Here is a 17,117-nt window from a genome sequence, read left to right on the forward strand (position 1 = left end):
GCTGCTGCAGGGGACCTCCTGTGGGGCCAATACCCCAGGCTCCAACCCCCAATACCCCCACTGACCCGGCCCTTGCATTTGGGAGACAGAGGGAGAGACAGTGGGCTGCTGCAGCCTTGGGGACCAGCCGGCGGCCATCTTGGGACTGGCAGCACCACTGCAACTCATAAGCAGTGACATTATATAGTGCCTCACAGGCTCCTGTCACCCCTATTCTAGCCAGCTCACTGCTCCCACTCCACACGCATGCTCCCTGCCCCCTCGGGCCCCTGTGATGTGACACCTGAAACGTGGAGGGCATACTGGCAGTCATCCGTGCCATTCCTGCGCCCGGCCCCCACTGTGTCACTCAGCTGCTATCGCTTTGCCGTAGAGGACCCGGAATATCTCTCAACCCATGGCCCTGCGGCCGGTCTGTTTCTTTTTTGCAAGTTTACTTCTATACTGATGGCCGGCTAGCCACCTAGACTCTGAGGTGGCGTGCCGGTGCTGACCCCGACGGGAGGATGCTCTAATCACACAACGTCACTTCTGATGTTCTACTGACGTACCCAAAGTGCCACATGGTGAGAGGAAAGAAAGGATCGCAAGGGAGAGGAAGGAAGCCACATACACTCACCCCGACGCGTGCAATGGATACCCCGACCTCGGTAGATATGCGGCAATTTTTTCTCCCCCAGGGCTCCGCCCCTACGGTGGCTGCCTCCCTACCCTCGACCCCACGTTTCTCGCCTGACTCGGACTCGGCTTCCCAGGTGGGATCACAGACGGCAGCCCCACACGCCACGACGGACCCGGGAAGTCTCGCCCAGATTCTGACCCTGCTGCAGGCCCTACCAACTAAGCAGGACTTTGAGCACTTGGAAGGAAGAGTCCGGGAAACGGTACGCTCAGAGATCGCTGCGGTTCAGGTAGAAATAACACACATCGGCTCCCGCCTGTCTACGCTGGAAGGCTTCTCCTCAGACACAGCAGCTGCACATAACGCCCTCAGGGCCACCGTTATCAAACAGGCGTCCTGCCTTCAACAGCTCCAAGACCGTGTAGAAGATTTGGATAACCGCGGAAGGAGAAATAACCTGAGGGTCAGGGGAGTTTCGGAGGATATTGCCCCTGCCTGCCTCACTGACTTCCTCACGACGGTTTTCAATGAAATTTTGGGCCATGATCCCGCTTCCATAATCAAATTCGACAGGGCCCACCGAGCTTTGAGACCCAGGGGCGCACCGTCTGATCGCCCTCGCGACATTATCTGTCGTCTTCATTACTACACGGAAAAAGAAGAGATCCTTCGCAAAACCCGCCGCATGGACGTGATAGAGATTGCCTCTCATAAACTCCAGATCTTCCAGGACCTATCTTGGACGACCCTTCAGAAGCGCAGAGCCTTACACCCGCTCACTGCAGAACTTCGGAAGCTGGGCATCAAATATCGATGGAGCTTCCCTTTTGGCCTACAGACCTCGCACAATGGGACTCTATATACCTTTAAGGACCCCTCCGATTTGCCCCTTTTCTGCCAAGCGCTGGGAATACCACAGGTCTCTCTTCCAGAATGGCAGGAGCCTCTGACCGACGGCGCCCCACCTGAACTCACCCACCCTGACAACTACTGGCACCTGGTCCACCGCAACCCGAGACCCCCCAGGGAGCTGCGTTCCTCCACGCAATCGGCAAAGAGGTGAAAATCGCAGCCTGGTTCGGGACTTTCACTGGAGCAATTTCGGGTGATCCTTCCTTAGCTTAAAGGAATTATCGCTGACTCGGGGGTTCTCCTTGCTGTGCGGCACACTCTCCCAGTTGGGAGGTGGTCGGGGTACCGAGAACGTACTCGACTTAACGAATGTCCACCAGACCTGCACGGGTCGGAGTCACCTGTTCCTGGTTAAAATCCATTTATTTTCAGTAGTTGTTTCTTCTTAGTTGTGTGATCAAACTGTTCAGATGTATTATTGATTGTGATGTTATATTCCCTGTTGGGGCTGGGGCTGGCACTGACCCCCCCCAGTTCGCCCCTACACCGCCCGAGTATTCTTGGTCTCCGACGCGAATAGCGCGTCCGAGCTCCCAGGAGGCGGTAGAGTTGCCATTTAATCAGTTTATTTTTTCAGCTGATATCTGCATATGTTAGGTCTGTCGACCTACCTTCTCTATGTTCTCTTTGTTTCTGTTTCTTTTTCTACCTCTCCTCCCCCCCCCTCCCCCTACTATGTATCTCTCCACTGTGCGAGAAGTCGTGTCTTCTGGGTCGGACTAAGCATTCCATATATGTTCCCAGACGATGGCGGTAGATCCTAAACTGACACATATAAAATTGGTTTCTCTTAACGTGAAGGGCCTCAATGTCCCGGAGAAACGCTCGAGGCTGCTTAGGGACCTCTTTGCATTCAGAGCTGATGTGGCGTTTTTACAGGAAACCCACTTCAAAGTGGGAGTGGCCCCGGGTCTCAAAGACCGTAACTACCCACATTCTTTCTACAACAACAACAGCCAGAGTAAATCTCTAGGAGTAGCTATTTTGCTATCTAAACGTTTGCCTTTTCAAGATATAACGTCCGAATCCTTGGGGGAGGGCAGGATACTCCTAGTGAAATGTACACTGTTCGATCAGTCATATACATTTATCAACCTATACGCTCCCAACCAATCACAACCTAGATTCTTGGCGAAGGCTCTGAATCGTGTAGCCCCCTTAATAGCGGGTATTCCAGTTATTGGAGGCGATCTTAATTGGACCCTCCAACCAGAGGTGGACATCTCTGGGGCGCCGGCGAGGCCCTCCCTAGCATCGCACCGTGGGGTGCGGCGGTCTCTCCACGACCACCAGCTGATCGACACCTGGCGGCTTCAACACCCCGGGGACAGGGACTATACGTTCTACTCCAGACCCCACGACATTTACTCCAGACTAGACTATTTCCTCCTACCTCACAGATTCCTACATTTAGTTAGGGAAACAGCTATTGGACTAATCACTTGGTCGGACCACGCTCCTGTCTACCTGACCCTGGAGACATCCCATCCACACTCCAAGCAATGTACCTGGCGGTTGAATGAACAACTTCTGATGGATACGAGGTTCCAACCCCAGCTGCTTGAGACTTTGGAGAACTATTTCCTAGATAATGAGACGCCAGATGTCTCCCGGGTCACGGTGTGGGAAGCCCACAAGTGTGTTCTACGAGGAAAGCTCATACAGCTAGGCTCCATGCTGAAAAAAGAGAGACTCGGGGAAAAGACTACCTTACTCCAGCGACTTAAGGACTTAGAGACATCACACAAAACGAACCCCTCCCCATCGGTACTGACCGCCCTGACTAAGACAAGATCTGCTCTCAACAAACTGTTGTTCGCGGACATTAAGAGGGACTACAGGCTCTGTAGAAACCGCTTCTATCAATGGGGCAACAGACCGGGGAAGCTATTGGCTAGGGCGCTCCGCGCGCAGAGGGCCGCGCTATTTATACAATCGGTACAGGATGCGGCGGGGACTCGCCGCACCCTTACAAAGGACATCGCCGAAACCTTCCACGCTTACTACTCCAAATTATATAATCTTCGGACGCTAGGAACCCCGACATCCCTGTCGACAACTCGAGACCTGGTGGAGGGATACCTTGGTGACGCAGGACTCCCTAAAATATCAGCGGATGAGAGTGCCTGGCTAGACTCCCCCTTTACCCTCCCGGAATTGTAACAAGCCCTTAAGGAAGCTCCTTCCGGAAAGAGCCCAGGCCCAGATGGCTATACAGTTTCTTATTACAAACTCTTTAAGAGCGCTCTCCTGCCCAAAATGCTACTGGCATTCAATGAGATATCTGACGACCGAGGTTTCTCCCCTCAATCATTAGAGGCATTCATTACAGTTATACCAAAGGAAGGGAAAGACCCGGCACAATGCGCTAGTTACCGACCCATATCCCTCCTCAACACAGACGTCAAGCTGTTTGCTAAACTTATAGCAAACAGATTGAAGCTGCTACTCCCCAATATTGTGCACTCGGATCAGGTGGGTTTCATACCAGGAAGAGAGGCCCGCGATAACACCACCAAGATCATTGATTTGATACACTTGGCCTCGAGCAAAAGTGAACCGGTGGTGGTGCTTTCTACCGATGCCGAGAAGGCTTTTGACAGAGTAGATTGGACGTTCATGGAGGGGGTCCTGTGTCACCTGGGGTTGGGACCGATCAGTTTGGGGCGCATTTTAGCACTTTATAACTCCCCCTCTGCAAGGATTAAAATTAATGGAGACTTGTCCCGCCCGGTTCCGATAAGGAATGGCACTAGACAAGGATGCCCCCTCTCGCCACTAATTTTTGTCCTCTGTATGGAGGCCTTGGCGGGAGCCATTAGATTAAATCCAAACATCTCGGGACTCACGGCTGGGGGTAGAGAATTCAAACTCGCACTGTTCGCAGATGACCTGTTAGCTATCCTGTCGAACCCGGTGGTGTCCGTCCCCAACCTGATGACCGAGCTAGATAGGTACGGTTCTATGTCAAACTTCAAGATTAATCTCTCCAAGTCAGTGGCAGTGAATGTGTCACTGGCCTCCCAAGCTCTTGATAATCTTAAACAATCCTTCCCCTTCCACTGGCATCCCTCTAGCTTCAAATACTTGGGGATCACACTCCATAAAGACTTATCACGCCTTTTTGACGAAAATTTCAAAAAACTACTGACCTCACTCCGTTCTGAGTTCCGGGATTGGGGCAACAAAAGACTGTCCTGGTTGGGGAGGCTTAGTGTCATCAAAATGAATGTTCTGCCGAGGGTCCTTTATCTCCTCCAGGCGCTCCCGATATCCATTCCCAAAGCATGGTTCAGAGACTTACATAATTCGGTGAGGGACTTCGTCTGGGGAGATAAACGACCTCGTTTCCGGCACAACATCCTTTTTCGCCCTAAACACAGGGGGGGTCTTCAGTTGCCGCACTTTACTCTGTACTATGAGGCCATTATTCTCCACCGAATCATGGAATGGTCGCGCCCACATGACATAAAACAGTGGGTTCATATCGAGGGAACGGTGATGCCTGCCCCCATTGCATACTACCCCTGGCACTCAAGGCTGCCACGTGTGGATCACCCTACTATTGGCCCTACACTTACACGCTGGGGAAGACTTAGGGTACTACCACACATATCTTCTAAATATTCCCCTCTGACTCCATTGTTCAACAACCCAGATTTCCCACCGGCTGCCTCAGGCCTGGGATTCGACTCTTGGAAAAGGGCGGGGGTGACACGTGTCGGCGGGCTGGTGGAAGGTGGAGAGATGGTCCCTTTCCCCTTACTGCAATCCAAGTGGAACCTATCGCCTTCAGAGATCTGGAAATATCTCCATTTAAAACATTTTGCCATGGGGAGCGCTATACGCCCGAGCCTGAGTAGATCATTAACAGCTTTTGAGAGCCTCTGCCTGGAGCCTTCTCGCCCACCACACTTCCTCTCAAGGTGCAATCGAATACTGCTTGAGAATAAATTCCCAGATCTACCCAAATATGCTAGAGACTGGGGCCATGACGTGCAGATAGACTTGTCGGAGGAGGACTGGGAGAAGAGCTTTCAAGCCACCTTCGCCAGCTCCTCTAGTTATTCGGTCCTTGAGACGCACTTTAAAGTCCTGTCTCGCTGGTATAGGTGCCCCCAAACATTAGCTAAAATGTTTCCCAATGTAACAGATGCGTGTTGGAGATGTAGCAATCATCAGGGCTCCCCGATGCACATCTGGTGGAGCTGCCCCGAGCTTCGTCCCTTCTGGGATAAGGTTATAGCAATTTCGAAATTGATAGTGGATCCGGGGGTTCCTTCGGAGCCTACTTTCTGGCTTCTCAACTGTACTTCATGGCCCCTGTCAACATATAAAAAATCTATATTCAAATTTCTCAATAGCGCAGCCAAAGCGGTCATTCCGGTTCACTGGCGATCGACTACTCCTCCTACCGTGAAGGAGTGGATCGCCAGAGTAGATTGGTATATGACTATGGAGGAATTGCGGGTGACACCGGAGACGAACCAGAGATTCACGACTACTTGGTCCCCTTGGCTCGAATTTAAGGCCTCACAAGCTTACTCGACATTGCTGTAGCGACCTAGACCATTTACTTTGATCCCCTACCCGGGCTCCCCCGCTGTCCTCCTGGGAACGATTGGAGCTAGAAACGTATACCTCAGACCCCCGACCAGACTAGACACAGAAGATTCGCTGTGTCCTCCCCTCCCCCCTTCTTCCCCCCGTCTTCTCAGACTCTCTAACCCCCCCCCTTTTTTCTTTTTTCCTTTTTCTTTTCTCTTCTTCCTCTCCACTCTGTACTCTTCTGTAAAGTTTTCTGGAACTGTTTTAAAAATTGGAAATGCTTTATTGAGGCAGCAAGCATCTAGAACAGCCTGAAGCGACTTTAAATTTCAGATAAGGCCCTAGCTGGGGTGTTCCCCAACAGCAGGCCATGTTAAGTTCATAAACAGTCATTGCTTATATCAATTGGATTTATTGACATTTGAATTGTATATGCTGTCTTCTATTACTCGCTGTAATATGTTCTTACCCTTAACCAATAAACATTTATTGAGAAAAAAAAAAAAATATTACAACGAACAATGTAGTTTCACACAGGGTCTAGCGAAGCTTTTCAGTCGCACTGCTGGCCGCAGAGTGATTGACATGAAGTGGGCGTTTCTGGGTGGCAACTGACCGTTTTCAGGGAGTGTTCGTAAAAACGCAGGCAAGCCAGGAAAAACGCAGGCGTGGCTGGGTGAACGCAGGGCGTGTTTGTGACATCAAAACAGGAACTGAACAGTCTGAAGTGATCGCAAGCGCTGAGTAGGTTTTGAGCTACTCTAAAACTGCACAAAAAAAATATTTTTTCAGCTGCTCTGCGATTCTTTCATTCGCACTTCTGCTAAGCTAAAATACACTCCCAGTGGGAGGCGGCATAGCATTTGCACAGCTGCTAAAAACTGTTAGCAGCGATCAGCTCGGAATGACCCCCTTAGTGCAGTAGTTGCCTCTTCAATCATCGCCCCCCTAACATAGGAGTAACCAAAGACAGCCATTATTAATATTTTTATTAGTGCTCCATATGCTATAATAGTTTTTGTTTCCTTCTGTTCAGCAGACAGTGGGCCTAATTCAGACCTGATTGCTCGCTAGGGTTTTTTTGCACTGCTGTGAACAGATAGTCGCCGCCCATAGGGGAGTGTATTTTTGCTTTTCAAATGTGCAAACCCATGTGTAGCCGAGCGGTACAAACAGATCTTGGTGGTCATTCCGAGTTGTTCGCTCTGTAATTTTCTTCGCATCACAGCGATTTTCCGCGAACTGCGCATGCGCAATGTTCGCACTGCGACTGCGCCAAGTACATTTGCTATGCAGTTAGGTATTTTACTCACGGCATTACGAGGTTTTTTCTTCGTTCTGGTGATCGGAATGTGATTGACAGGAAGTGGGTGTTTCTGGGCGGAAACTGGCCGTTTTATGGGAGTGTTTGAAAAAACGCTACCGTTTCTGGGAAAAACGCGGGAGTGGCTGGAGAAACGGAGGAGTGTCTGGGCGAACGCTGGGTGTGTTTGTGACGTCAAACCAGGAACGACAAGCACTGAACTGATCGCACTGGCAGAGTAAGTCTCGAGCTACTCAGAAACTGCACAGAGAAGTCTTTTCGCAATATTGCGAATCTTTCGTTCGCAATTTTGCTTAGCTAAGATTCACCCCCAGTAGGCGGCGGCTTAGCGTGTGCAAAGCTGCTAAAAGCAGCTTGCGAGCGAACAACTCGGAATGAGGGCCCTTGTGCAGTCTCTGCACAGCCCAGGACTTACTCAGCCACTGAGTTGATGTCAGGAACCCTCCCTGCAAATGCATGGACACGCCTGCGTTTATTCAACCACTCCCTGAAAACGGTCAGTTGCCACCCACAAACGGGTGTGATATGGAAGGTCGACAGTAACTAGGTCGACAATGTCTAGGTCGACCACTATTGGTCAACAGTAACTAGGTCGACAGGGTGTATAGGTCGACAGGGTCTTTAGGTCGACATGTTCTAGGTCGACAGGCAAAAGGTTGACATGAGTTTTTAATGTTTTTTTGGTGTCGTTTTCTTCGTAGAGTGACCGGGAACCCCAATTAGTGCACCGCGTTCGCTCGCCATGCTTCGGGCATCGTTCCAATCGTAGTCCACGTGGATCGTTAAGTATGAAAAGGTTAAAAAAAACGAAAAAAATTGTGAAAAACTCATGTCGACCTTTTGACCTGTCGAACTAGAACATGTCGATCTAAAGACCCTGTCGACCTAGTTACTGTGGACCAATAGTGGTCGACCCAGAGCCAGCCATAGGCATAGGCAAACTAGGCAATTGCGTAGGGCATTTGATATGCCTAGGGGCATCAGCAGCTTCTGCTGATTAAAATGATATGCGGCATGCCTATATTCTGTGTGTAGCATTTCTTATGCAGATACAGCCACAGTCTCCCACAATATATAGGCATGCTGCATATCATTTTAATCAGCAGAAGCTGCTTGTGCATGCTAGCCACATAACAATGCAAATAAGATGCATTTTCAGAAAAAAAGGTGCCCGACGTTAGCATTGAGGCAAGATTTATGAGGACACATCTGTATCCAAGCAGAGGCAGAGGTCACAGTGTTAGTGGCAGTGTGAGTGCTGTGTGCATGTGAGTGGGTTGGTTGTGCAGTAGTGTTCGGAATATGTGTAAGGAGCATTATGTGTGTCATGTAAAAATGCATTAATAATGTGCAACATATGTGTAAGGGGCAATATGTGTGTCATTATGTGTATAAGGGCATTAATAATGTGCGGCATATGTGTAACAGGGTACTACTGTATGTGTGTCATTATGTGTATAGGGGCACTAATAATATGCAGCAAATGTGTAGGGGGCACTATGTGTGTCATATATGTAAAGGACATTATGTGTAAAAGGGCATTAATAAAGGTTGTCATAATGTGTAAGGCGCATTATGTTTATAAGGACATTAATAATGTGTAAGGGGCATTACTGTGTGGAATTATGTGTATAAATGCATTACTAATGTGTGGCATTATGTGTATAAGGTGCTCTACTATGTGGTGGTGCGTATAGAAAGGGCACTACTGTGTCGTTTAATATGAATAAAGGGCAATAGGGTGTGGTGTAATGTGAATAAGGAGCAATTCAGTGTGATGTAATGTGAATAAGGGGCTCTACTGTGAGTAATGTTTATAAGGTAAAGTAATACTACTGTGGGATGTAATATGAATTATGGACACTATCGCATGATCAAATGTGAATAAAGTTGCAGTACTGTGTGGCGTAATTGGAATTTGGGTTACTATTGTGTGGCCATGACCCTTGCTAGCAAAAACACACCCCTTTTTGGTCTGTGCGCCAAATGTGCAAACTGTTCCTATTTAAAATATAGGGGGTGCAAACACCAAAATAAGGACTGCTATAGGTGAGGGGTGATGGTGTTGGGAAAGAGGTGCAAGGTCAGAGGCGGAACCAGCGGTGGTGCTAGGGGGCACCAGCCAAAATCTTGCCTAGGGCATCATATTGGTTAGGGCCGGCTCTGGGTCGACCTAGACATTGTCGAGCTAGTTACTGTCGACTTATAGACCGGATCCCCCACAAACGGCTTCTTCCTGTCAATCTCCTTGCGATCGCCCGTGCGAATGGATTCTTTGCACAAACCCATTGCTGAGCAGCGATCTGCTTTGTACCTGTGTGACGCGCCTGTGCATTGCGGTGCATACGCATGTGCAGTTCTGACCTGATCGCAGTGCTGCAAACACGGAACACTGAATCTGAGATCTTTAAGATACCACTGATTATCAGCATAGCCTTCAGAGACATGACATTTGCTTGGCAGTCCTGTTATTGAACGCATGCCTTATTAAGCTACGTCTGATCCTCATCTTCTGTCTCCGCTAGATTTTCCTTAATAAACACACCACAGGCCCAGCCTGTTAACACTAACATCCCCTCTGTAGACTTGAGTGCATACTGTGATTGTTCAGGGGAAAGCTGCAGAGAGATATGTGATGGGGAGGAAGTTTGTGTTGATATTTGGAGGGGAGAGGGACTGACTCTCTTTCCTGCATTTATATTCTATTTTCAATTTGTAAGTCTCTTCTAAGCACGAGTATTTGTATGTTGAGCCAAGAAAGCAAATAAGAGGTACAGTAAACTATTTCCAGAGACCTAAAATATATTGTTTGTGAAAATAAAAAATTTGTTACATAATGTCTGGTTTTAAATGTAGGCCATATCTAAACAATACATTTTAGGTCTGATTCTGCGTTATGCACTGCTGCTGTGCAAGGACAAGTACGCCCACTGTCAGCATGCATAGATGCTTTGGATGGACCATCTTAATATGTCTAAATCAGTGGTCTGCAACCTTAACTGGGGTGTGAGCTACTCGAGAAAAATGAAACCTCCTGAGGAGCAACCTAAGTTTTTGAATTTTTTTTTTGCTATACTTGTATGGTTGCTGGCATGCTCTTACAGTGTTAAGACTGGATTCATGGGCAGTGGCGTAGCTATACATTTTGCACCCTCCTGCCAAAAAAGTTTCTGGCGCCGCTTCCATTGCTATATTAAAAGTAAAGAATTAGCGTACGCGGTGGGCGCACATGCTCCAGAAAGAGGGTGTGGCTGCTCTGCAAGGGGCATGGTAATGCAGGAAAAGACTACCTTAACCCCAGTTTTGCAACCCTCCAGACATTGGCCACCACAGGAAAAAAAATCCAGATTCATGCCCCTTACATTATTTGTCATATTTCCTCCTTATAGTAATGCCCCTTACTCATTATGCCACACATCGTAATGCCCGTGACGCATTATACCACACACAGTAATGCCACTTACACAATATGCCACACCGTAATGCCCGTTACACATTATGCCATACACCGCAGTGCTCCTGGCACATTATTCCACACCCCGTAATGCCTGTGACATATTATGCCACACAACGCAATGCCCCTGACACATTATGCCTCACATCGTAATGCCTGACACATTATGCCACCTACTGCAATGCCTGCCAGTGATACATTATGCCACACACTGTAATGCCCATTACACATTATGCCCCACAGTAAGGCTTCTAATTCATTTTAAATTACCTTCTCATTGTCAGGGGTCTCATGCTCTGTGTGTCATGCTTGTTGCCAGGGTTGTAATGCTTGTTGCCAGGAGTGTAATGGTCGTTGCCAGGGGTTTCATGCTCTGGGTTCCATGCTTGTTGCCAGGGGTGTCATGCTTATTAACAGGGGTGTTGTTGCCAGTGGTGTAATGTTCGTTGCCAGGGGTGTAATACTCTGTGTGTCATGCTCATTGCCAGGGGTCTTGTTGCCAGGGGCGTTATGCTCTGTATGTCATGCTCGTTGCCAGGGGTCTTGTTGCCAGGGTTGTAATGCTCTGCGTGTCATGCTCGCTGTCAGGGGTCTTGTTGCCAGGGGTGTAATGCTCTGCATGTCATGCTCGTTGCCAGGGGACTTGTTGCCAGGGTTGTAATGCTCTGCGTGTCATGCTCGCTGTCAGGGGTCTAGTATGACCTCTAGCATCTGTCTCTTCCACGGAGGAGTGCTAGGGACAGTCCATGGGGGAGTCAATTGCGGACTCCCACCCGAAGTTGGGCAGCGGCAGCACCCAACACGGGTCGATTGTGGCTGCGAGCTACCTGTCGCTCGCGATCGATGGGTTGGCGACCGCTGGTCTTAATGGTCACCTCCCAGTCACTGTCCAGGAATGCCCAGCAAATTTCCAGTATATTTCTGATACCATGCGTCTCAATAACTGTACTTCAGTTCGGCCTTTCCACAGGATGTGACACAATTGACCTAAGATTTGTAAGATGTGATTGAAGTGTCAGGATGGAGATTCCAGGCTAATGTAATGATATGCCTGGTTCAGTCTTTTTAGGCATATAAGGAAAGTACTGTATAACTATGTAGGTAATGTATAGAACTATGTAGACTTGCAGTTTACTCATGTATATAATAAATACAAGTCATAACAGATCTTGACCTTTCTGAATCTTCTTCTGTGAGTAATAAAATCAGGATTGTGCCCCGGGAGATCTATGTGGACTTGCGTGACCATTCCCCAACTTACAATATCCGCGAGAAAGCCAATACAGGAACAGGGTATAACAACACTCTGGTTGTCAGAAATTATTCATTTCTTAATACAAATATATACATTTATATAATATACTAATTTATGATCGCAATCAACAAACACGCAGCCGGAGAATTATGTTTATTACTGGGTTTTATGAAGCTTCTAATTACTGCAAATTAGTCTATAATGAAAACATTTATCCATGTACTGTTGTACAGAGTGTTAGTTATGAAAACTTTGTTAATATTGGTTAGTAGACCAGTTAGTTATTCCGCATGCTGTTAATTTGTAACTTGGTAACATTATTTATAAAAAAGTTTCAATTCACAGCAACTTTAAGATGGTAGGATGATTTAGGGACTTTTCTTAACAAGTTTTGTTAGTCCGTCACTTGTGACAATTGTCCTTAGGACCCACTTTTTATCAGGCTGGTTTGCAGCAGAAGCGTGTTTCACTTCCCGACTGCTGATAGATTTCCTATATCTCCATCTTGAAAGAAGCGTGTGGTATTGTCACGCTGGAACTGCCCACAGACCCACACAGACAAAACCCCCAGCTTGTTGTTTGGAACATACTCCTTTAAGCGTTTCCCCACCTCTTTGAATGATCAGTAGCTTCCTAAGGTGGGGAAACGCATAAAGAGGCATGTTTCAATCAATAAGCCGGGAGCTTTGCCTGTGGTGGGTGGTGGACCAGCACCAAGGAGGAGTGTGTCCAGAATTATGTAGTCAATGACCAGGGGAGTTTTCAACTGATCTGTGTCAAGCGATGTTTGGGAAGGTTGTTTTGATCTGGCGCTGTTCTGAGCTCTCAAAGTAAATTAGCTTTGGTAGAAAATTAAAAGAGAGGATACATTGTGTATACCAGACATGAACTGTTAGTATGGATTAGACTCAAAGGTTTTATGCTCACCTATATCAAGTAGTAAGTAAGCTTTGGACAATCATGCACCATTGCTACGCGTTTCTAGGAAGAACTGTCTTCTTCCTCGGCCAAGTGCAGACTCCGCTCCCATCCTTCCTCTTCCATGTAGTCCCTCAAAGTTTCTCTTTTCACAGACCCCCAGTTACCACTCAGTTGCTATGATAGCCCATCCTAGATCATCTCTATACCCCTATCCAACTCTTATAAAGTCTGAATAATTTTCTAATATGGTATTGTATTTTGCCTTGCAGGATCTTCCATCGCAGTAGCTGGCTGTGCCTCAGGAAGCATGAAGAAGTCACAAGGGAAAGCTGCGTTTCAGGGATCCACTATTGCCGTGAGAGGGATGCAAAACGGAAACGGTGCAGAGTCACTGAGACACTACCCACTACTGCTGCCGTCGCTGGCTGTGACAATCATCTGGATGGTTTCACAGTGAAAAAATTGTCCACAGACATGGACTTGTCTGCATGGTATCCGGTTGACAGATTTACAGTAAAAAGATAGACAGTCAATAGGGTCGACCCCAAATGGTTGAAATGCAAAGGTCAACAGGGTCAAAAGGTCAACGGGTAAAAGATAGATAGTGCTTAAGGTCAATCGGTTCAAAACAACAGCCGACACATACAATATGGTCAATGTATGATTTTTTACATTATATTTGTCAACTTTTTCACCATTTACCATCCATGTGGACTAAGATCGGGAACAGTAACCTCGCCTGAAGCGTGGCCAGTGAAGAGAGCCTGTGAGGGTACACATTTACACTCATTTGGCTTAGATATGGGGAAACATACAAAATAACAAAAAACAAAAACAAAAATTTGTGTTGACCATTTTCATGTCGACCTTTTGACCCTCTTGACCTTTTAACCATGTTGACCTTTTGAATGTCAACCATTTGGGGTTGACCTATTGACTGTCTATCTTTTTACTGTAGATATATTGAACCAAACCCATCTGCATACCCAATGTCTGTCCAAGTTGCACTATATTTCTCTGTCCTTACATACTTCACCCATATAGTTTCAGACAGAGAGATTTGGTGCACAGAAACACATAAGCGCAATGAGTAAAGCTACTGTATATTAAATGTCTCAGTTAAATGCACCATCATATTCTTTTCATAAAGGTTGTTACAGGCTTGTTCTTCCCACGTCATCATACAGTAATCCTAGATATGACAAAGAGAAGGTCCTCACATCACCTCCTCTATCCTAACTTGCCTTCCTGGATAAGGATACAGGAGTCTACTGGTACTCCTTCCTCCAGCACTGGAGAGTGAAAGGAGTAAGAATTCTCCATCTCTGACCACTACTTAACTTACCATGGTCAACGTGCTAGAGCAGAAATTGGCCGGTTACATGAGTGTTGGGAGAGCTCCACAAGTGCCAACTATGGACAGTAGGAAGGGTCAGTGCAGCAGATTAATCCATTAGATGGTGATACATTCTACTGAAGTCACCAGCTTGTCATACCTGAGGTTCTGCTCAGGACATGTCTTGCCTGTTGCAGAGTTAAATGCTCAGAGTCACAGTGGGCACAATTTGAAACTGGACTTTACATGCTAACATCTCTTTTTATGTAATGCCTTAATTTCACTGAAAAACAAAAATAATTTGGCCTCGCACACCACCTTGTCTTAACCTCACCAGCTCTTTGCAGATCATGCCCATTTTGACCACCGTAACAACCAAGGCTGTGTCACAGCAAACTAGCCTGCTAATCTCATGTTACTGATACATCATTTCAGAGGCTAAGAGCCCATTTCTGAAAAACTGAGTGTTGTGCAGTCTAATGAATAACATATAGTTTTATATTTATTTAAAAAAAAATCAATATGAGATTGAAAGCAGGCATGAAAATATTAATCCCTAAACATGCTTTATTCAGAATAAATAATTCTGTAGATATTTGTGTAATGGAATCGATGGTAGACATTTCATGTGTGTTCAGCTTTGCCACTATATATATATATATATATATATATATATTTAGATATAGATATACAGTAAAGATATAGATATAGATATACAGTAGAGATTTATACAGTATATACTGTATGTTTGTATATATATATATATATATATATATATATATACATAGCATTGTGACATTTATCAATACCATAACAATGTCCTTTCTATCTAATGAAAGTGCTCTTTTGAATAACACTTTTCCTACCAGAATTGTCTATAAAGGGTCTGTAAAAGTCACATATCATTTTTGAGATTCTATCTTATCATATTCTTTACACATTATTCATATGTGTGTGATAGCATTACAAATGTGTTATATCACTCTCACTAGTCAAACCCGTTCATCATTCTATGGAACCAGCAGTGACACTTTTAGATCCAACTTCTTGCAATTATAAGGGGATCTCAGGAGGGTCACCTGGCATTGTTAGACACACCCTTCCCTACACCCGAAAACAGTGGCGCTTACACCCCCTGCAGTGGTCGCTGTAGTTCCACAAGTGTGGGTCATTGTAAAGCCTATGCCAAATAATCAATGTCTGTACTATCTGTACTATATAAATGAGCTGATATTTATAATGTTCATATCCAGTCTATGTAGAACATTGACATTATGTGATGACTTTATATGTAATATACTATTTTTTTCTGCTGTTTATTTTCAATAAAATACTAAGATTTGTTATCGTGTTTCTGTAATCTATTGTGATCAATATTACAAGGTGATAATTATGCGGGTGTGCTATATGGGGACATAGGTAATAGAGTGCGAACCTCCCGGATGCGTGGGAGGCCGGCCGATCTGGGATGTTTTTTTTAAACGCCATCCATTTACTATTCAAGGCAAAACCAGATAGGCCGTCATTAGGTCAACCGTAAAATGTGGACATCATTGTAATATCAACAATGAACATGTCAACACTTTCATAATGTCAAAATAAATGGATGAGAAATAAGTCAAAGACAATATACAACACAAATCGCTTAACTGCCAACTGTCAACTGGCAGCGGCCAATCACTTATATACAGAGAGGAATATTCTAGAATGATAGTAGTGAACACCTAGAATATTTGCGTGTCGCACCTTCTAGAATGTTCCGGTAGGTTCCCATATCCATTATCTCAAAAACTAGAGACAATTATAAAAAAAAACTTAAATTTTTGAATTCAGCAACTCCAAAACACCCCAAATTTTTATTGAGCTGTGTTATGAAAGGGGAAAATGTGACTTTGAGAGACATGTACTAAGCAGTGATAAAAGTGGAAAGGTGAGCCAGTGGAGAAATTGCCCATGGCAACCAATCAGCATTGACATAACATTTATAATTTGCATACTATAAAAATTGTCAAAGTCAGAAAAATGTCTCAATGCACGTTGCCATATTTGCACCGCACACTGGTCCGTGCTGCGCATGCGTACGCTCTCCCGTGGAAGCGCATACCCGCAATAGCGTGCACTCGCACGCGCAGTATGCGCATTTACGGTAGAGTTTATGTGATCGTAGCGTGCGACTCATTAGTTACAAATGTTCACAATTAATGTAGTTTATAGATCATGATCCCTTTGATAGTTTCTGTAAGTTTGGTTAAAGTATAATGTCCCAGAGCTGAGGAATCCCTCTTTGCATCGTACGAAGGGTTTAACAGGAATCATACAGCAGTGTTTGGTACCCATCGGAAGAGTATTTGATTAGCAATATTCCGGTGTTGGTTTGGAGCGTATTAATCGCTCTTGCGAATAGTTATGGACATAAGAAGTTTATGTCCATTTCTATGATTTGCACATACTCAGGTATGCGGCGGGAAACCCAGTTTCCCACCCACCTGAGCTGTTGGAAATCGTCACAGCCCACCTGTATGAATCACCCTATGACCTTTTGTTATGATGCAGGGCCGAATTCCTTCGGCCAATGGACAATGGGATTGTAGGACCAGGAGATTGCATTGTGTGTGGAGCATAAATAGGCAGGCCGACCGCATCCAGCTCACTCTCTCATCAACGGTTATCTGCTGATAATCGGGAGCTGGATATCGAGGCGCTGGCGATCATACCCTTTGTGCGTAAGTTCTCTCCATAATCATT

At 46.0% G+C, this 17,117-nt stretch overlaps 1 protein-coding gene across 1 annotated transcript in view; it reads left to right on the forward strand.

Moving 5' to 3' along the window:
• The window catches only part of LOC134965907 (phospholipase A2 inhibitor and Ly6/PLAUR domain-containing protein-like), a 108,797-nt gene extending 93,079 nt beyond the window's left edge, over positions 1-15,718 (forward strand). The window contains exon 5 of the mRNA XM_063942303.1: positions 13,306-15,718. Within this exon, the coding sequence (XP_063798373.1) occupies positions 13,306-13,493 (188 nt within the window). The 3' untranslated portion in view covers positions 13,494-15,718. The remainder of the gene's footprint in view (positions 1-13,305) is intronic.
• The last annotated feature ends 1,399 nt before the right edge of the window (positions 15,719-17,117 follow it).

Source organism: Pseudophryne corroboree, chromosome 10 (genome assembly GCF_028390025.1).
Source record: "Pseudophryne corroboree isolate aPseCor3 chromosome 10, aPseCor3.hap2, whole genome shotgun sequence".
Lineage (NCBI taxonomy): Eukaryota > Metazoa > Chordata > Amphibia > Anura > Myobatrachidae > Pseudophryne > Pseudophryne corroboree.